A 21,761-nucleotide genomic window follows, 5' to 3' on the forward strand; every position below is an offset into this window, starting at 1 on the left:
TCAAGCATTCTACTCAAGACTTAAATGCAGAAAAACCCTTGCCGTTTTGCTGAGGATCCCTGTACCAGAGATAGGTCTGCCACACACCTTGAGAATCATCAGGTTAGTAGATAACAAGAGATAAAATGATAAGAAAATGATAAGCAGGAAAATAGATAGGACTTGACAAGTAAATTAGGCAAGTGGAATTGAGCCAGTCCTTAAGTGCGAGCTTTATCAAATGGGAGAGTTAACACTATGATGGCCTTCCCCTAACTGAAACACAAACTAGTTTTATAAGACCAGCCCAAACCCATTCAACTTTCTGAACCAGTATTGAAAGCACATAGTGAGAAGACAGTCATAATTTGTCTTTTTTTTTTTTTTAATTGTAGAACATACAATTATTTCTGCATCACAACAGATTAAGCATAACAGCATAATAGAAAGAAGTGTTTTTGTTTTATTAAATCATCTAATCATTCACTTCATTGTAGTTGTTTTAAAACCAGCTGACAACACTCGCCCACTTTCGATGGATCGGACACTGAGGAGTACTTTGAGATTTGAGAGGTGACGCCCAGAGAGCGAGCCAGGTCCTGGGCTGTCTGGTCCGAGGCCACGGTGGTTCCCAGGGCCACCAGCAACCGAAATATGGCCTCCTTGTCTTGTACGGTCTCCAGGGCTCGGCTGGCCACGGACAGGCACTGGGCCTTGGCCTCGAGGTCGGGCTGGCTGTGCAGGGAGCCGGCGTAGTTGAGCACCAGTGTGGCCAAGGCAATGTGGATGTTCTTATTACAGACAGTGGCCAGGTCGGCGGCACGGGACAGCACTGCTTCGCGCTGGGCCATGAGGAGGGCCCGACCGTGTCTGCCGCTAAAGCAGTTGCACAAAGTCCGCAGCGCCAGCATCTGGTTGGCAGGCCGCCCCTCAGGCCTCATCAGGCTCAGCAGGTGGTTGCACAGCTGGACTCCCTCTGCCTCGCCACAGAGAGTCTCATTAACCTGCGGGTGACGCATGGCCAGCCTCATGATGTCCAGGACCGGAAACACAATGTCTGCAACACACAGATCGGGGGGGGGGGGGTTCAGTACTGCGCAGTGGCGAGGATTAATTTTTAAACACAATCAAACCACATGGCATGTTGCTGTTGTTGTTGTTGTACCTTCAGGCCAGTGAGCAGCTCTCCAGAGGACGTTGATCTCTTGCATGGTTGGTGGAAGTTCAGCGGAGCCGGGCCCACACACACACATTAGCAGCTTCTCCAGGCTTTCCAGGATTTCCTCGGAGAGCTTGTGCTCCTGCGGGGCACCTCCATTCAGCTCCTTCAACTTGGCTGGTGGAGACAGAACAAGCAGAAAAGGTGCTAAAAATAACATGAACGGCCGCTTTGCTGAAATCCCATCTGGCTTTGACATTAAATACTTTATACAAGAGAACAAATGAAAAAAAAACAACAACTATATGACCAAGCTATTTTGTGTGATGCAGGTTGCCATAATTAAAACCATTAAAAAAAAACAACCTTACCAATGATCTGAGAGGAATTGGCTTGCTCGAAGGTCACACCATCAGTCTTTGGGAAGTAGATATTGGTTGTGGTCTGTCTCAGGGCTGCTGAGGAGTAGGCACCTTCTCCTGCAAGATTCATTAATAGTAAATATTAGAGACATAAATTATATAAAATACTAGTTTGCATGGTTATTCCCGTTTGGTTAGGAAACGGAAAAATGTATATATTTGAACTCAAAAGGGGGTTTGATCACAAACAGTAAAAAATGTTAACAGTTTTTGTGTGAGCACTGGTTAAGAAAGCTTTATTGAACTACGAATAGGTTGTTAATCCTTTATATCACTTGGTCAGAAGCTCACCTGTGAAAGGATCGGCTACGCCTCCGGGAGCACTCATGTTGGGTTCTGATCCCGGGATGTAGCGCCCGGAGCCTGGGAGACAAGAAACCAGCTGAGTACCTGCGCTCGTGCTAAATGTTCAGAGAACCGCAGCAGAAAATCAATTACCTGTAAAGGGATCGCCAACAAAGCCTTCCCTGTCATCAGAGGAACCGGGGATGTAACGCGCTCCTCCTGTCAATGGGACAGATCAAACTCCATCAACCGGAATAGAACTCCGTTCTAACACAACATGAATGTCAATCTGGGGTTTCAATTCTGCACTAAAGCATCACTGCATGTCCATCTTCAGGCCTGACCTGTGAACGGGTCGCCAACAACAGGCTGGTCCGGTCCCACCACGTGTCCTTTGGTGTTCTCAATGATAAAGTTTGCCACCTGGTCGAGGAACATGGGGCTGAGGTCATTCTTCTGCAAGAAGTTGTGTGCCGTGAGCCAGGGGTCCTCCGACACGTTGTAGGGCAGCTTCATGGAAGGCCCCCCCTCGTTCACGTCGATGGTGAACACATAGTCGTATTCCTGAAAGCAGAGCAAGGCTCCGTGACGACGGGTCCCACTCACAGTCCTCCTCCTCCTCCTCCTCCTCCTCCTCCTCCTCATCAACACGGGCGCTGCTTTACCTTCCCTTCGTACATCACGCTCTTTGACGTCTGTTGGTTGGAGCCGCCGACCACGTCTCCGATTTTCATCCAGCGCCCGTCGCTGACGCTCCACTGATATGCCTCCACCTTCTGCCCTTCTTTAATCAAGCGTGTCTGTCCGTCTCGATTGCCTACGTGCAAAAAAAAATTAAAAAAAAATTACCCAGATCCATCTTGATGAACTAAGAACAGATTCACCGCCTTATCTATTATATTGAGAATTTAATACCAGGCTCGTCTAGATGTTCCCGTCCAGGAAGGTCCTCCATTTTGATGTCTCCGAGATCACCGGTCTTGGGGTCGATGGTGGCTTTGGAGAGCTCATCCTCGAAGGCCTGCAGGTCCTCCACGCTTGCCATGCGGTCCTCCGCTTCCGTAAACACACGGATAATGCCGTCACTGTGAGCAGAGGGGCAGCTTTTCAGTTAACCACAAAATAACCTGGAGGTTTTGTAAATGCAACAGTGAGATAAAAAAAAAAAAACTAAACTAAAGGAACATTTAACAAAAGAAGCTTATAAACAATTAAGAGTGTGACTTATTATAACGAAAAACCAACTGCACATCGGCACTATTTTTTCTTTACCTGGCTCCAACAGCTATATCACCATTAGGCAGAATGCAGCAGCACCAGACAGACTGGGCGGGCAGTCGGATGGTCTGAGAGCATTCGCCCTGCCGCCAAATCCTCAGGGTGCGGTCCTCGCCCGTGCTTATGAAATCTGAGAAAGAAACCACCAGATGCCATAAATGAATGAGGATCATGGAGGATAGGAACAAATCCAGCGCCCCAGTGACAGCCCAGCTCCTTGCTGCTGCAGCAATTCGCCTCCTAAACATGCCTTGGAATGTGATGGCGGCGAACAAACCTTGGCCATTGGGGAAGACGGCGAGGCTGTAGATGTAGTTGGTGTGACTGTAGTAGACTTGTAAACATTCGCCGGTCACCAGCCACTTTCTGATGCTCGTGTCGTTGCTGCACGAGAAGAATTCAGTGCTACTGATGACCGCGAGTCCCCTTACACAGTCCTCGTGGCCTAGAATGGGAGAAATCCAGGGCAAGGAGAGATAAATATTTTGACAAAAAATCCCAGAGCCCTTTGTGTAACAACAAGACTGTAACAAGTGTATGTCAATGTCATGCCTTCGGATATTTTTCTAAAAACGACTGGGCCAGCAACTGAATTGAATAAAAAAAAAAAACAAGCCCCCCAAAAAACATGTGCAAATACCCACCTGTAAATGTGTTCTCGCATCGACCAGCCTTCCAGAGCTTTATGGTCTTATCTGCTGACCCTGAAAGCATCAGGCCTTGTTCGGGTAAGATGACCACAGCCCACACTGCCGCGGTGTGGCCCTACGACAAAACCATCAAGCACAGCCGATGTTACCAAACACTTGTGGAATATGCTTTTCTCCGGCTGAACACGTGAAATCAAAGGAAAGCAAACGCAAGACTGTCTCCACTGGGAAACAGCATTTAAAAGAAAATCGGAGTGAAAATAAGCACCAGTTAAACTTTAGCATACCTGCAAAGTCATCATGCACTTCTCATTGAGCCAGACTTTGGCTGTTGTGTCCCAGGAGCCACTCAGAAGAGTCCCAAACTTCCCAGATGACAGAGTGCAAACTGTGTGGGACAAATGTTGGAAAGACAGAGTGTTGTTTGAATTTTTCTTTGTGTAAATTGAACGAAGGGAAAAAAGAAAGAAAAAACACCACACTCACCAGTGTTTTTGTGACCTTTCAGAGTAAAAATGGGCTGTGGTTGATCCAGTGTGAAAACACAAATATTATCATCATTTCCACCGGTCGCGACAAGTCCCCGAGGATATGTTTCATTAGGAGCGATGATGCAAACGCAAGATACAAAATTTGAGTGGCCAGACATGCAGTGCATCTCCGTGAAGCCTTTGTCTGGGCTGTAAAAAGAGGAGAGGCAACAGGTTTACCGCTGACCACCGAGACAAAGATCTAAACATATAGTGTGAAAGTTTTATACGACATTGTGACAAAACCTCCAATAGATACAGTAACGGTTCTGTAGCTCCCTATCACCTTTTCACCAACGCCGACCTAAGACAAGTTGCAATGTGTCATTATGAAACTGATTGTTGTAACGGTTACTATTCTGCCTGTGTGTCAAATGATCAACTTGAAAACATTACTTCTTGTCCATCAAGCTGTGAATGGCCTCGAGCCGAAATACATCTGCGATTTACTGGTAGAATATGAAACCTCCAGAACCCTGCAGTCTTTAGAAACAGGTTTACCAAGTGTATCAGAGTCACAAGCAAACAAGATGAAGTTCCTGCACTCCTCACTTGTGGAACAAACGTCCTGTTGACACACACACACTTCTTTTAAATCAGACATTAAAAAACAGTTATTTGCCCAGACCTCCCAATAAATTAAATATATTTTACTATTATTCTCTCTATATTTTTTTTTTAACGTTTATCAAAACCTTAATCGCAAAGCATTCTTAATCGTCTTGTTTTTGAACGTCTTTATTTGTTAAGCATTGCGTCTGAAAGGTGCTATATAAATATATATATTGCATTTGAGTTCCAGTACATTATAGCACATGAACTAATTTTAATATACACCAAATATGTTGAAACTCCTTACAATGAATTTTTGGCTTCTTTACACAGTGAGTTTGATGAGAAAACCAAGCAGATCATTCAGAGTTTCATGTGAATGAATGACAAAGCTAATTTGAGCTGTTAGCAACACGTTTCCCAAAGACACGCCTGTAATTATTACTTCAATCCTTAAATTTGGTAACACGCAAATGGTTTCGGTATTTTTTTTTCATGTCGATTGTGTCTTTGTTAAGTTCTTGCCCAGATGCCTGTCTGGATCAGAGATATTAGTAAGTAAATCGAAACCAGTCGGATCAGTTAGTCAGCAGAAAGCTAATGCTAAAGCTACCTGGAGTTTGGGACCCAGACTCTTCCGGTTCGGTCTCTGGACACGGACACGAAGGATCCGTCCGGGAAAACAGCCGCCGCCAGGCCCCTCACGTCCATCTCGTGGCCCGGGATGGAGCACCTGAGTTTGTAGGTGTTAGACGACGCCATAGCGAGCACAGCAGAGGAAAGCTGGAGCGGCGTCGCTGTCAACAAACGCCACACAGCGTTAACGCTAGCGGCAGAGGATTGACGTCACATCCGCCGTCAGAATAAATTTCATGTTTGACTAAAGTTACAGCGCGTAAATGCGAATAAAGTGAAGGAAACGTTTTTATAAAGTTGTCCATAAAATCTATTCTGCTAAAACCCACACAAAAATATGAATTCAAGAAATATTCTGATAAAAAAATTTAAAACACTTATGGCAGAAATTGTGTGCTATCGTTCATATTGACATTTTAAAATTATTTGAGCTTTTTAGGGGAGTAAAGTGTTGTTTAGACTATTTGATAACTTCTTTAATTCTTTTATTTTATTATTGAATCTCTTAAGCTATCTATACTTTATAGTTAATGTCTCGATACACTGTTCTTTTCTTTAAATATGTTTGTTTATACCATTGGTGTCAAACACATTTTCATTTTCAGTTCATATATAAATATATATATATATATATATATATATATATATATATATATATATATATATATATATATATATATATATATATATATATATATATATATATACACATATACAACATATATATAAATACAATCTGATCTCAAATCTTTTGTTCATAAAAGATGGTGGACAGTCGCTGTATTTCACTGCCATACATGTGCGTGACAAATAAAAAATAATCTATTATTATAATCTTAACAATACAAAGTACAAAGTGGAAAGAAGATAAATTGCATCCGAGCGCCTCACCCCTGGATATGACCTATATGCATTTCCTACGTTTGACCGGAAGGGGGCAGCAGACTGTTTTTGATGTACCATCACACGAACACATGCTCGTCAATCAAGCAACCGGGGAGAAATAAAATGCACATTTTACAGGAAACTGAGGAGAAAAACATAAGCCGGTGACAACGCGGTAGCAGCAGCACTGGCAGGATATATGTCAAGAGGATTCTATGTGTAGCACATTCCGTTCAGCGTGTTGTTGACGGTCTCTTGTTTTTGAAGCGATCGGACCGGAAGTGCAGCTGGAGGCAGGTAGTGTAGTGATCAGACCTGTGCGGCCGCCTTCACCACCTCCGATGAGGAAGTACTTCCACCGAGACCTGCGCTGAAATCGAAGTGAGTATCCATTCGTTTTCGCTCCCGAGATCACGGATGCCGCCTCTGGCTGTGTGTCGAGTCAGGAGTACGTGTAGATAAATGAATTTAATGAGGCGGGCCGCTGGTGTTAGCTAACACAGGGAGGCTGCAGAGCCCAGCCCACCTCAGTGTTTATCATCACTGATGGTGCTCAGCAAAACAGTCACAAAAGACTCAATGTGTGTGATTAAATGTTCTTGAAATAGCTTCAGTTGACACTAAGGGGAAGTTGATAAACGCCGGACTTGTTTGCTACAACATTGTAGTTATCAGGTTGTATTGGATCTCCTGTTTATGCAACATAAAGGCATGATCAACCCTTAATGTCAACATCTATATGTTAGTAGTAGTAGTCTTGATGTGTTGCAGTCCCTGCAGCCATGAAGCTTCGCCTGCACTTTGTGGTGGATCCCATGGGCTGGCTGTGCATCAGTATGGTGTTTGGGATCTGGCTCTACAACTCCTTCTTCATTCCCAAACTGGTTCTGCTTCCTCATTACGATGAAGGTCACATCCCTTGGGCAATAGTTGTCTGTGAGTATCTGTTGACACGATTAAAAAAACAAACCAAGTGAGTCAGGTCATACATGAGACTGTATGGATGTGTATTTGTCCAGGTTATTACATAGCATCAGCTCTCTGCATAGCAGCCCTGTTCAGAGCTTCCACGGCAGATCCTGGCCGCCTTCCTGCGGATCCTCACATACCTCACTCCGGTATGGGCACTGAAGAAAAATCTTTCCTGTACCCACTTTACTATGTATATACTAATGCTTAACATCTACCTCAGTCCTTTTCTCGACAATGACATGATTACCGATGTAATTGTTGCTAATAAGTCGGTGATTGTGGCCTTTATGTTGCAGAGAGGGAGCAATGGGAGTTGTGCAATAAGTGCAACTTGATGAGACCTAAAAGGTCGCACCATTGCAGTCGCTGTGGTCACTGTGTGCGCAGGATGGACCACCACTGTCCTTGGTGAGCACACACTCTTCAAGGTATTGAAGCTGTCACTTAGCCACTGTTGAATTGAAAGGAGGATAACAAAGTAAGGCTCTGGACCAAAAGTCATGCCCTCCGGCAGTATCTTGAGTTTCTGTGGCCAACTGCCGTCTGATATTCAACAGCTGAGAAACATTGTAAACCAACACTGGTTTGGATTCTGGATTGTGACGTGATTTCGGGGCTGTGATTGTGTGTGTGTGTGTGTGTACTGTCCCGAGTATGCCCTGCGATGGACTGGAAATCTGTCCACGGCGTACCCTGCTTTTAACTTTTATTAAGCTTGCAATTGGCATAGAAGATGGGTCGTTATTTTAAATTGCCATCACAGGCCACTTATGCTTGATGCTGATACTGAATCCGGTTTATTTCCTTCCAGGATTAATAACTGTGTGGGAGAAGACAACCACTGGCTCTTCCTGCAGCTGTGCTTCTACGCTCAGCTCCTCAGCCTGTTCACACTGGTGCTGGGCTTCTGCCAGTACTATTACTTCCAGCCACTGACGACGCTCGACCAGGTATCTCAACCAACTGGCTGAACAATTCAATCTGCACATATTCGTCGGTTTGCATTCGGATGGCCATGACGGCGTTTCCCTTCCAACAGAGTGTCTTTAATTTCTGTAAGAACATAATGTGATTTTTTTTTTGTTTAAAGGGTTGTTGCTTTGTTTGATTCTCGCCAGGAGAAGTTTACAACACGCCACGAACTGGCTCTGCTGCGTGTCTCAGCGCTCATGGGTGTGGTCATGTTCGGTGGCATGTCGAGCTTGTTTTACACTCAGATGACGGGAATTCTCTCCGTGAGTATTTCAGTCATTAAGCGGACGACTTCCTGTAGTTTGCGATCTCTACGGAGATTTGCACGTCTCTCTCCCCCTACTGCTGCTGTGCTAATGAGATCATATCGTGGCCTCATTAAATACAACATGTGTTTTCAGGGCCGTCATCAGTGTTGCACTTTGTTACGCAGGGCGTGGAGAATGAACACGATGAAGCCTTTTTTTTTTTTTTCCCCCAGTCATTTGAAAGCAAGACAAACAAAAGCACCAGCTTCAGACAGACCAACATGACTCAGTATACAGAAATAAAACAATCAATGCCAGTAATGCAGCGATCAATAGACGCGAAACCAGAGAGTGTGTGTGATGTGTTTGTAATCCAAGACATGACATCACTAACCCACAAGATATTAATCCTTTTTTTTTTCTTTTTTTTTTAACTGACAGAACAAATGAATGTCTGAAATGGCCACGTCAGTTGGTTTTATGATCAAAATGAGTATTGTTGTATCACATTTAGTCAGTCATTTCACTTGATTTTTCTACTTACAGGACATGACCACTATTGAGAAAATGTCATCCTTCTCAAATGAAATGTGAGTGTTTTCTGGTTCATTTTCATTTCAAGTCGCCCTCAACAGAAATGCTTTAATATTTGAGCGAACCTGCTACTTCTGCCAAACTCTGCGAAAACGATCAATAGAAGCCTCGGTGTGGGACGTGCACATCTCGACATGTTTTACTCTTTACTGATAACGGTGAATTAAAGGAAATACTGTCAGATATTACTCCATTACATGTGTTAATAGCTGGAATGCGAGTATTTCTTGAAAAATAAAAAGCATAAAATCCACAATGTTTGCGCTCAAGGAGAAGCTTTAGCAAATAATTTTTTTTCTCAGTTATTGCCGCTCATGAATGTTTTTTATAGATTTCCTTCCATCCTCACACAACCCCGACCTTTTGAACTTGACTCCTTGTCATTGTCCCCATCAGCTACGGCATCAAGAAGACCTGGCAGTGGGCTCTCGCTGAGGTCTGCGGCACTCGCTGGAAACTCCTGTGGCTCCTCCCACTCCGCGGCAGGAAGCCACTCCAGGGCACCCACCACTACCGCACCCACGTGTAGGCAGGTCGGCGGCCCCGCCCTTCCACCCCCCCACCCTCCCCCACCCCCTACCTGCGCAGACGAGACACTGTACACGCACTCGCCGATCCATCTGCACGCCTTCGCCGACCTCCTCCTCGCTCCGAGAGCCGGGCAGCAGTCGTGGTTCGTCAGTGGAAAGCTTTTTATTTTTTGTTTTTTGTTTTTAATTTTTCTTTAGGAGGCCCAGGCTGACAGTGGACAGGGTCATGAAACACCTTTGAGAGTGATGGATACGATGCTTTTTTTACTCACTGTGACTGCGACTTTGTGCGTCTGGAGACCCTCGCGCTTCAGAAGGATGGAAGAGGTTGACCTGCGAGCAGCTGGCGAAGGAGACCCCCCCCCTCTCAGGTTACTGTAATAAAGAGCCTTTGCTGCTGACCTTTAATCAACTCCTGACAGAATTGGGATCATTTCAGCATGTTTATCAGAAAGGATTTTGTTTGTATCAGGTTTGTGCCTTGGTTTTTTTTTATGTCTTGTTCATTTGTCACACAAGCTGTGAGTGTTTTTTTGTTTTCTTTGTCTTCAGCTGCATTCCTTTCACTGGTCTTAATTTAATGATTGACGAATGTTTAATTTTTTTTTTTTAAATTGTTATATGAACGTTTTTATGAATTTTATTGTGATGCATGACCTGCTAAACTGAGATGGTAACTTGAATCTTGCTGTACGCTTCTGTTTCGCGACATGAACCGAATGGATATGAAATATGTGAGGGAATAGCTTTACTACGTGAAAAGAAGTCAGATCTTGGAACCGAGCTCACAAAATCCACTGAACATAGCTTTGCTGTTAATGTCCACAGCGATAACTTAAATCAGGCTTTGATATTCTTTGTAAAGCATCCAGGATACTGGTTTTTCACCAGTTCGCCCGGCGCTAGTTAGCTTAGCTTTCGAATTGGAAGGCAATTTGTCACTGGAATGCTGTCAGTTCCTCAACCTTAAGCTGTGTCTTCTACCTCTCTTCATTGCGTCTGTCACACCTGGAGGTCACTGCACCTGTTCACGATTGACACAAACCAACAATCTGCTTGTATTCGCAGCTTGTTTTTACTCACATTTTAACACGCGGTCATTTTCTAATCCTAATGCTAAGCTAAATTGCTTGCTGGCTAAAGGCTAACATCACCTGGACAAGTGCTCCCGATGATTCTGAAATATCCCACGATGTCAACCTATTGTTTAAGTCAATGGTCTAAATGCATGTTTATTTTATTTTTTTACTGTGAGCAAAGCAGTTTGGCCTGCTTGTGGGGATGTACAGTTGGTACACTTAATACAACACTGGAGATTTTTTTGATGGTCGTTTTGCTGTCGTTGTGTTCAGAGATTTTATTGACATGTTTAACACGATACATTAAGGCGGTGATGAGGATGATGATGATGATAATAGCAATGGGTGGTTGTCCTCATCTGTATTACTTGGCAATCTCTTGGCTAAAACTGTACGTAAACAAAGCTTAATAACATGCGGGAATATCACCATATTCAAGTAGTTTTAAAGTGCCTCTTTGGGTTTTTGCGTTTCTGCTTACGGTTTAATCGCCGTCGTCATCTTGTGGTCTCCGTACAAAGCCAAAGAACCGGGGAAATGTTGCAATACAAGCGCTCACTTTCATGCATGTTTCACCGAGTTACAGAAGGTAGCGGTTCGATTTTTATGCACTGAATTTAAGATTCACACACGGTCGGTTTTGTGGCATCAGTGGTACTTTTGAAAGAGTCTTTGCTCTGTGGTGTTGGTGGAGTTCCTCAGACTGTTTGCATGAATGGTTTTTATCACTTATAGTCAGGGTTTGGGGGGTTTGTGTTATTTTTTTTAATCTTTTTTGTGACTGGCACTGAAAAACATTGATGTTGGAAAGCAATAAGCATTGTGTATCACTAAAGCCATTCTTCTAGTTGAAAGGGGTTCAAAAAAATCTGTTGTGTGCTGCAGAGTTTATAAACTGGCGTCTTGTCTTTTTGTCTGATCGCCGGACGTGGACGACGGTCGGTCCTTCAGTAACCTCTGCCAAGAGTAACACTACTGTAGCTGCTGTGTATAGCTGTACGGCATATTGTCATGCTAATATCTACACCGAACAAAGTTATTTACACGACAACAGAAAAGCTTATTTCCTTTTTATTCAATGCGGAAGGAAGCCAGAGGAGCAACATTTTATCAGAGGCGTACCCCAGGGCTCTCAAATGGGATCCTCACTTTGTTTATTTCTTGTTTTGTTTTTTGTTTTTTTTTATTTTAATGTGGTTTAAAGCTGTTTCGATTCTGACCTCAAATGCGGGAACATTTCTGTTTTGTGAATTGATTTAATGCAATGGTATCTAATATCACTGGTTTTGAAGTTGAATTTCCAATTGCCAATGTTACAAAAGTATTCATTGTGATTACAGGAATATATAGGTATCCATATTTAAATAAATTAGATTCTGAATAAGTTTGAGTTGTTTTCTTGTTTATCTGGCATGCCATTGAGTCCATATTGGCTGCATCTGCAACTTTTATTCTACTTTTTCGCCTGTCATGTTTTTCCTTCCTTTTTTAATACCTGCAAATAATTATGCAAGATGTATGACAATTGAACCACCAACCTCGGGTGTCATACTATCATCTAAACCAGAGCGGTCTGGAGGAACCAACAAAGGCATGAAGACTGAAGTATCCACAAGCTGACAGTAAATGGGTGCAAGGCAAAACCGCGTCGCTGTATGGCACAGCTATCTGTTATCAGCCCAACAATGAGGAAAATGCCATCACAACCGTAACGTGTTCAAGTCACAAACATGTGGAGTGACCACAATCGAGCCATTCATGCTCATAATGTGGATGAGCTGAAACGGATTTGGGGAGGAAAATTCCTCCTGAGCATTGTGTGGGTCTCATCAGCTGGAAACTTGAAACTTACATGTTTCAAAAGGTTCACCGTTAATTTCCCCCTTACTGAAAAAAAAAAATATCTATATAGATATATATATATATATATATATATATATATATATATATATATATATATATATATATATATATATATATATATATATATATACACCTTGATTTAAATAAATCAGTTTATTTTCCAGGTTGAAAGATGGTGTTTTGTACATTTAATTAATACATTTACGATGACTTCATTTGTCCCAGTTCATGCATGCAACAAATCACTGAAATGATAAGAATATGATGTAAACATTTATTGAATAGAATGTAAGTAATACATAGATTCAGCATCTACTTTACCCATGCTCACTAGTTAAATTCGAATATTTAACCAGAATTATTCAGTTCTCGCCAGTACAATCATTGTCTAAAACCATTTTTCACACATTTCTACATATCAACTGTTGAAAATACCAAATATATGCATGTTGCCTTAACAAACCTTCAAGTTTTTTTATTGAATCTGTACCCCAAATTGTCATATTAGTCCGATTCGAGCACAGGTGACTTAATTTGTGGCCTCTGACCACGATCCAACTCACAGGACGCCGTATACTCACACAAAAGGTTTTAACCCGCCGCGCATTTAATTTGTCAGCGTTGGCTTTGGGACGATCACATGTGAGGAGTCCAGTGGAGATGATAGCAGCCCGCAGCTGCCTGGGTTGAATGTGCTTTTAATCTGTGGTAATGGTTGGTCAACTGGATTAATTGAATAAGGGACCACCTGCTAGCTTTATGGTCTATGGCATCTGGCTGAACAAAAGAAATAATTAGCCGCGTGCCTGATAAACATAAACGATGCTTGGAGCAGTTATCTCTCACATACGAGGCTGTTTACCTGTCTCGGATTGGAGTTAGTGGCGTGGCGTGTATTGTTACTATTCTGCCAAGCCGAGACACGGATTAAGTTTACGCCATGAACACAGAACGTATCATTGGATCACTAAATTACAGGCTGCTTGATCATTTGTAGATGTAACTCCATATGGGCCGTATATCCGCCACGAGCAGACGTTTGATGCACTTTGGTGCCTTTTTCCGCCCCACGTGTTTCCTTCCTCCGCCCGGTACCGACACCGAAACACCTTTGCGAGTCTTTCAAATACAATTCGAGTTTTTTTTTTTCTTTCATTGACCCTCTGATCGCGCTTAAACATGTGCGAGAGGTTAGTTCACAATGGCGTTTTCTCCCTTTTGAATAGGATAATTAGATTTGTTAGACCTCAGCGAGTCCCGCACGCGGCCCGGGGGCCCTCGTTGGTGGGAGTCCGCTGCGTTTCCTCCGTTTTCAAGCGCGGCGGCTGAAAACGTCCGAAACGTGGAGGTATTGATTGGCGTATTGATTTTCAAATAAGCTGTCATAGTAGAAAGCAGAAATCCAATTAAAAGTTGCACTTGAAACCGTTAATCCAATCAAGACGATGAAATGTATCGATTTTAACCTCAAAATCAATAAGGTGCAAGCGGCTCTGTGCGCGTGCTCGGCCCTCGGCGCTTCGCTTTCTCCAAAGAGGAAGAGGCGCGCACTCACTGTTGTCTCAAGAATGTGGTCAGACATGCTTTTTCCCTATGTGATAATCCTTTTCTTAAAAAAAAAAAAACTATATTCTTGTTCCCGCCCCATCGGTTAAAATGACTTTACGTCATTATTGCTGCACGTTCTGGTGGTACAAAGAAGTTATTATAAACACCAAATCTACATGAACTAAAACTTTTCACTGTTGCATTAAACCCTCAAGCACAGAGAGAACATGCAAACTCCCACAAAGCAGTAATGGATACATTAGAAACCACACAAAACCATAAAGTAATTCTCAGATATAAATATAAAATATGCAAACTTTGAAAGGTTCAACTCACCCATCAAACAAAGGAACAGACAAAGAAAAGAAAAAAAACGCTCCAGCATCCAATATGTTGGACAATTCGGAGGATAATTGTGTAAAAGCAAGTTAAAACCTGCAGGAGAGCAGATCAAAATCCACCAACGTCAAGATGATGTAAAACCTGATTATCAGGATTCAAACGCTTTAAATGCAGAATTTCAAATTCCTGCTGAAAAGCAACTCGACCGGTCAAAGTTCATGTAACATCGGAGTGAAGAAATAACTGTTAAGTCTATGTTTTAGCAGGTAAATGATTCAATTTGTTTTGTTTCGTTTTAAAGTTATCTTTCATGTTACTTGCATGAAAAATAACTCCAGTGGGAATATTGTAAAAAAAATGAATGGAATACTTTTTTTTTTCTTTTTCTTTCTAAGATATTGCCATCTCAATTTTTTACCTGCCAAATAAAGAGGAAAAATACAATTTAAAATCCAAAAAGGAGGTTTACTTGTCTCTCATATTCAGGATGTGTTAATAATTCACTCAGTTGTGTTGAAGTGGCGCGTTAGCTTAGCTTCCGGCACTGTGAGCACTGTCTAATGGTGTTTTGTCTCATTACGTTAAACTGAAGTCACATTTGCGAGTAAATTGGTGCAAGTAAAATGAAGCAATTTGCACATGGTGCACTTTAATAACAACATGTCGACCAGGGCTCAGTTCCGGGGCCACAAACAGTCAAATGTCACCTTGAGTTGGTTTTTAAAAAGTGCCACAGGAACCTTGCAATTCAAACTTCACATTTTGTGATTAGTATACGAAGTCTATATTTCTGCAAAAACTAAACAATCGCTACATAAAATGACCACAAAGGCCTAGAGTGGCTAATGCCAGTTTGAATTTTCACAACGAGGTCTTTGTTGGTACCATAGCTGGTATCTCAGCTTTGGGTTAGGGTCATTTATCATCTCATTACAGTAACCAACAAATTAAGTAATTGTGCAATAAGTGTTATTCTGCAAATGTGTATTTCCCCCCCCCCCCCCCCCCGCTTTACCTTTTGTGCGATTGGCCTTTTCCTCGGTCCCGCCGGTACTTACCTCCAGCAGCAGCTGCCGAGTGTCTCATTGTGCCTCTCTCTTCAGGAACCAGTTGGTTCAAGCCGGCTCCTAATGAGGCTGCTGATTAGTCCTTTATCGGAGTCAGATGCACTGCAAAGGTCACCTGTAAACAGGTCGACGCGAAGAGCAGCCACACCGGGTAATTAGCCGCGGGACAAACGCGCGACGGGCAGCCGTCGTGTCCGCCATGTTGAACCTGCGGGTCTGACGGTCCAACGGGGGGGGAGAAGTGGGGTCTTCGTCACACTTTGGATGCAAGTCGTCACAATTCACGACGTCTCCCTCAGAGAACTGCTGGAGGGAACGAGACAAAACGAAGGAGGAGGCGGCAAACAAGAGATGCAATGAGAAAAAATACTAAGCTCAATTAAGACAACAACTAGACATGATCATAAAATGATTAAAAACATGGTACATTTTAATATAAGACACAATTAAAATGAAAAAAAGAAGAATAGTCAATAGAATAGCTCAAAAATACCAGAAGATAACATTACTGATAAAAACAAAAACTTGGTGGGCACTGCGGTATGGGGTCACCACTTTTTAATATTTTCTCTACGGTCTGGTACTTGTTTTTTTTTTACACGAGGTGAGCTGGTAAATCTATTTTTAATGTAAAACAGAAGTTGTTTTTATCATTTTTTGTAAATATACACATAAAGATCTACATTTTATTGCAAAACTGCTAAATTTTATTAAAATTTTCACACTTAATACACTTCACCCTTTCACTAAAATACTCAAAAATGGAAAGCTTAAACCCTCCAGTCCATAGGGACTGTCTGAAAGTGAATTCATTGTCAATTCATACCTGTGATTTCAAAATCGTTAGTTATGTGCAATTCACTCATAATGGCGGAAAAAAAATGTACAACATTGTCAATGTATCATAATTAAGGGTATAAAATCTGTTTGAGCTTATATATTATAGGTTCTGATGACACGTCTCATTCACTGTCCTGATATGTGTTATTTCTAAGGCTCTACGGTTGTTTTGCTGTGAATAAATCTGGTTTAGAAGAATGATGAACAACAGGGTTAAGGAAGGTCACATAATAAAATCAGATTTTTTGGGGGGGGTTATTGCACACATGGTCTATTTGTTGTAACTAATGCTAAGTTACTGTTGCTATGTCCACCCACGGGCCCTGTGTGGAAATCCAGCTGCCACCGAGCGGCCTCAGTGAGGAGGATTGGAATGTGGCAGGGGAGAAAAGGTCTTTTCAACTGGCATTCGGATAACATTTACATGGACGAGCCAGATGTCTTAACTTGCGGTTCACAACACGGCCAACTCGCCGTGAAAAATGTTGGCGGGAGCAACGACGCGGCGGCTCTGATCTTTGATCGTGAGCAGTTTGTTACCCCCGGCGACCCCCAAGACGTACAGAGAGGCCGACGCGTCAATCAAATTGAAAGAACCGATGAGGCTAAATTAATCGCAGACGACTGCGTAGTATTAATGTGTATAAACTCCATTTACTTATCATTTAAGAATGAGTGGGTTTTTTTTTTTTTTTTATTAATTCAGTTGTGTGAGCGAGGGGAGGGGGAAGGAGGTCTGTGTAGGAGGAGGGGGAAGGTTGAGGGCTGCAGGGTCATATAGGCTCTTATAATTACCACAGTCAGGTTCAAGTCAGTGGTCAAGCTGTTACTGCTGGTGGTGTGTGTGTGGGGGGGGGTCTTTCCCATAATGCACCATTGTCAAGGACTGGCCTCCATGTGGCCCAGCATGCCTCTACTGATGCCCCTTCATGATTAGGTGTCCCATCTTCCACAGGGAGTGCAGGGATGGCCTGGACGCTGACGGAGAGGTCCGTCAAATGGCAGCTCTGTTATGACATATCGGCCCGGACGTGGTGGATGGTAAGTCACAGCTTTTCGTCCTCCCCTTATCCTGTGATGACCTGATTTTCTAAATTTTTTTTTTTTTTTTTTTTTTATCTTCTTCTCTTGTTTTTAATCAAAGAAGATTTACTCAAGTTGCCAACTTTTTAATTTTTTTGCTTTGAGACCAGTTTTTGTCTGTGCTCCAGCCAGGATTGATCACATTATTGAGGGACTTAATGGGGGAGGCTTTTCCCATAAATGATTTTGGCTTCAGCACCCAAAAAAAAAAGGAAGGGATTCTTCACATCCTTTTAAAAACTTTTCAAAAGAACATTTTTTTTTTTTTTTTTTTTAAACAACATCCTTGGCAATGACATTAATTTCAGAATGCTTGAACTTTCATCAGTTTAAATCCAGTGATATTTCAATTTTGGCAGCCAGTGAGGTGAGGCCTTTCAACATAAATCCTGTTATTTTGAGATGAGTAACTAAAAGGAAGTACTCAGCCTGGCTTTTAGTGTAAGAGTGTTCCTCAAGTGCACCTCTCTGTGGACCCTCCGCCGTGTTAATTTAGGGCTGGACAAAGAGCCCTTGTCCAGCCCGCGCCTTTCCCATGCTGAAGAGGCAACGCGGGCTGACATTTCCCTCCGAATATTTATTTACTTGTCTGACTACAGGCGAGCATTTATTGTGCCACCATCACCAAGGCTTTAAGTCGAGGTTTGTTTACTGTGTCTCAACACACATGAGCTGAAAGAAATGCCCCGGGCCCCTCGTCTATCCTGCCCCATTTTGTTTATTCCACTCACCTGCTGGAGTCATATTTGACATTTGAGTGATGCACCTTCTCGTACAGCAGAGACATGAATGTCTTTATTGGAATTTGAAATATTAAAAGCTGCAGTTGTGTTTCCGGGCTCGAGCCATCTTGTAATTTCTTGATGTGAAAAGGACTGAAGGAAATGGTGCAATATGTCGCACATCTAACACTGTTCTTAACTTCTTTTTCTTGGGTTCACACACAGTGTTGCAACATAAGAAGAAAAAAAATTGATTGGGAGCAAAATAATGGAAATACTGAAACTACTAAACTGTGTTTACAGCACATTTGATTGTATATTGTTTTATCTGTACACTGACTTTAAAGTCTTGAAGTATAAAAATGTCCTTAAGCAATGCATAAGCTAATTATATTGTCTTTGTATTTAAAAATAAATGATATAACAGACATTTGACCAGGAATCAGGCGTCTCCGCTATACATAAAACTATGACTAAAAGTAGTCTGACCGTGTTTAGAAGGTGTAACATACATATGATTAGACATATTTTACATCAGACACTCCCAATTGATGGGCAATTTATTTCCGTGAATGGTCCACATGAAAAATAAGAGGCTGAAACCATAAGTTCTGAAACCCCCCCCCCCCAAAAAAAAAACCCTATTAAAAAGCAATATGTCACGTGGTTTTCATAAGCTACAGTTTCAGCTCTGCATTAATCAAGTGATTCTGGACATGTAGTGTGCGGTTGTGTAAAGCTTTATGTGTAGAACTCTGCCCAACAGCACAACCCGGGTTTCATTAGGAGAAATTAAGTGTCTGTCTTCAATATGAAAGGAAAACACTTAATTTTCATTGGATTCATCATATTTCATTGACACCCCCCCCCCCCCCCCCCCTCGGGGACAAGGACAGACGAAGGGCCGCAGCCGTAAAATGTCCAGGTCTGTTCTAGAAAGTGTCTTATTATAGTTTTCTGCAACATCTCATCCATCTTCTGAATGGCTTTATTAATTCAGGGTCAGGGAGGGGGGTCGATGAGGGGTGAAGGCAGGTTCCATCCTGGACAGGTCACTGCACACACACACACACACACACACACACACACACACACACACACACACACACACACACACACACACACTTTTAAATCCACACTCAGTCTCGTGTTTCTTTTTTTGTTTTGTTTTTATTGGGCTGATTTTTTTTCTCAACATTGGTCAGAGTGAAGCCTTGAAACGCCAACAGACTCCAACAATGACAAACATAGTGTCGCCCCCCAGCGGCACACAGCAGAGATGGTTTATTCGAGGAAAAGCAGTGACGGAGACCTGTTATATTCCTGGGGTTTAAAAAAAAAAAAAAAACGAATTTTGTTTGGTTTTTTTTTTTTTTTCCAACAGGAGACGTGATGACAAGTCACAGTAGGAAAATAAGAGCTATAAATAATAATGAGGATAGTGGCAGGATTCCAAATAGCTGCCTCCTAAATAGAGCATGGCCACCACTGATGTTATTAATTACACCTGCACTTTCCCTACTGTGATAAGTCAGGACGCGTGCTGCCAAAAGAAGCTGCACTATGTCATTGTTCGGGATGATAAACTCAGACATGGGTGGAGAGATGATAAGTTCCTATATATATTGCTATTGCGTTTGCTAATTTGTCATGAATCTTGACCTTGGGAGGGTGACCCTCGTGGGGGGAAAAAATAAACCGCTTATTCTGAAGGTTGTGAAGAAAATAAAAAATGTGTGTGTGTGTGATGACTTGAAGTTTTTTTTTTTTTTTGCGTCATCTGCCATCTTTTCGACACCATATGAACGCATCACCTGTATTTTTTTATTTTACTTCTCCAGTCGGTTTAAAACAAGTCACGTGCAGTTCTTCTTGTGGCCACATAGGGGCGGTAGATTCCCATTCAGAGGGACGCGCGCGCGCGTGTGTCAGTGTGTGTGTGCGTGTGGTGACGTGCGTCATATGAGGGTAAATTAATGGAGGCACAGAGAGAGAGAGATGTCAATGACTGAGATAATGATCTTGACTTTAATGCTACTATTAACAGCAGTCAAGCAAAATGGAACAAGTATATTAAGTAAAAATAAGCCAAATTCCTCTGGAGTGCTTGACTTATTTTAAATGAAGTTCTGTCTTAAGGAGGGTTAGAAGGATATGATCCATTCAGCCACAAGTCAGACTAAACTTTACACTTAAAACGACCATTGATCAGCCTTATTCACCACCAGCTCCATTAAATCTCCTATTTTTTCAACTAATCTATAACAAATGCACACCGACAGGAACATTTTCTAGATATTATAAACATTGTGTTGTTTTCACGATAACAGTGATGGAAGTCTATTGTGCGGCTCTGCATTCAAACTATACAATCACATTTTCTGCTATTGTTGGGGGGGCAGCTTGATGCTCAGTATCTGGTAATAGGCCATCCACTGTGTGATTATGCATTACAAGGTTACTCTTTTCATGCAGCTGATTAGTCTGGAGAAATGGCCACATGGCATTATTCCTGAGCTACAATAGAAGCACAGTGGCAGCGAGTGTGACAACACTGCCTGCAACTGCTGCATTAAGTAGCGCTTAAATGAAATGAACGCTCCGATTTGATAAGATTGTAATTAAGAATCAGAATTATGAGCAGATTATGGTGGCGTAAGTCAGGTTTATTTATGAATGAGCTTTGTAGACTATAATAATAATAATACTAATACTAATAATAATAATACTAATACTAATACTAATACTAATACTACTACTACTACTACTACTACTACTACTACTACTACTACTACTACTACTACTAATAATAATAATAATAATAGAGCTGTATGTGTGGATGCTGCCATCATGCTGGCCGGTGGTCCTGCGGAGGTCTGTCAGGTCCCAAACAGCACGTCAGAGGAGCGGAAGTGGGGGGCCCAGGGTGCAGAGTCCCGGGGCCACTGCTGCTGACCAATGAGAGGCCAGAATGCAAACGCTATTACAAAACTGAACTCGGTCAAGCTGAAGAGAAGCAGCCGCAGCACCCTCAGGAGCTGACGGGATGTAGTTTCAAAACAAGAGGGCGTCTCGTTTCCATCTGATTGTGGCGGGAGCTTGTTGTCAGGCTTTTGCAGAGTCAGGAAGAAGTCTGTGACAAGGAACTTTTGAGAGTAATGTGTTTTTTTTTTTTTTGTGAAAGTGCAATATAAACACGTAGATCACGTCTTAGATTTAGAATTGTAGTCCTTCCATCCGTGTGTCCGTCTGTCATAAATACCATTTTAACTCATGGCTCCAATCCCAGGTAACCATGAGGGAAGGCAAGATACACCCTGGAATTGTAGTGATTGCCTGAAAAAAACAAAACACTTATATTTTCCAGTTTAATCAGAAATACTGCACGTGTACGAACAAAAAGTGTTGCACTTTATAATTACCTTGAATGTGCAGTGTGTGTACTAAAATAACAATTATTGATAATTGACATGTATTTTGTTCTGCTCTCTAGTTACTGTTGCTCGGCTTCATTCCTATGTGCAT

General features: G+C 42.2%; 2 protein-coding genes across 2 annotated transcripts; one reads left to right on the top strand and one right to left on the bottom strand.

The window, feature by feature from the left end:
- Positions 1–378: 378 nt before the first annotated feature.
- plaa (phospholipase A2-activating protein) lies at positions 379–5,669 on the bottom strand. The gene is made up of 14 exons (XM_080519284.1): positions 5,469–5,669; positions 4,260–4,453; positions 4,061–4,161; positions 3,768–3,888; positions 3,401–3,568; positions 3,118–3,253; positions 2,761–2,930; positions 2,511–2,662; positions 2,190–2,409; positions 1,999–2,064; positions 1,852–1,923; positions 1,510–1,617; positions 1,145–1,315; positions 379–1,036 (listed from the first exon to the last, which is right to left on the bottom strand). Exons 1-14 carry the CDS (start codon positions 5,615–5,617, stop codon positions 468–470), a joined length of 2,397 nt encoding a protein of 798 aa, XP_080375410.1. The 5' UTR covers positions 5,618–5,669; the 3' UTR covers positions 379–467.
- A 1,489-nt stretch (positions 5,670–7,158) lies between these two features.
- Positions 7,159–9,791, top strand: zdhhc21 (zDHHC palmitoyltransferase 21; the record flags this gene model as incomplete). The annotated part of the gene is made up of 7 exons (XM_080518839.1): positions 7,159–7,312; positions 7,396–7,494; positions 7,645–7,756; positions 8,160–8,298; positions 8,467–8,583; positions 9,115–9,158; positions 9,559–9,791. The coding sequence occupies 7 exons, from the start codon at positions 7,159–7,161 to the stop codon at positions 9,689–9,691; spliced, it is 798 nt and encodes a 265-aa protein (XP_080374965.1). The 3' UTR covers positions 9,692–9,791.
- Positions 9,792–21,761: the final 11,970 nt, after the last annotated feature.

This window comes from Blennius ocellaris (genome assembly GCF_963422515.1).
Source record: "Blennius ocellaris genome assembly, chromosome: 23".
Lineage (NCBI taxonomy): Eukaryota > Metazoa > Chordata > Actinopteri > Blenniiformes > Blenniidae > Blennius > Blennius ocellaris.

What these genes read in the sequence shown, in the direction of transcription:
- plaa (XM_080519284.1), bottom strand. Translation starts at nt 5,617, where the DNA reads ATGGCGTCGTCTAACACCTACAAACTCAGGTGCTCCATCCCGGGCCAC. An exon ending in TGTTGGCGATCCCTTTACAG is followed by an intron (nt 1,924 to 1,998) that starts GTAATTGATTTT and finishes CTTGTCTCCCAG; the next exon opens with GCTCCGGGCGCTACATCCCG. An exon ending in CGTAGCCGATCCTTTCACAG is followed by an intron (nt 1,618 to 1,851) that starts GTGAGCTTCTGA and finishes TGAATCTTGCAG; the next exon opens with GAGAAGGTGCCTACTCCTCA.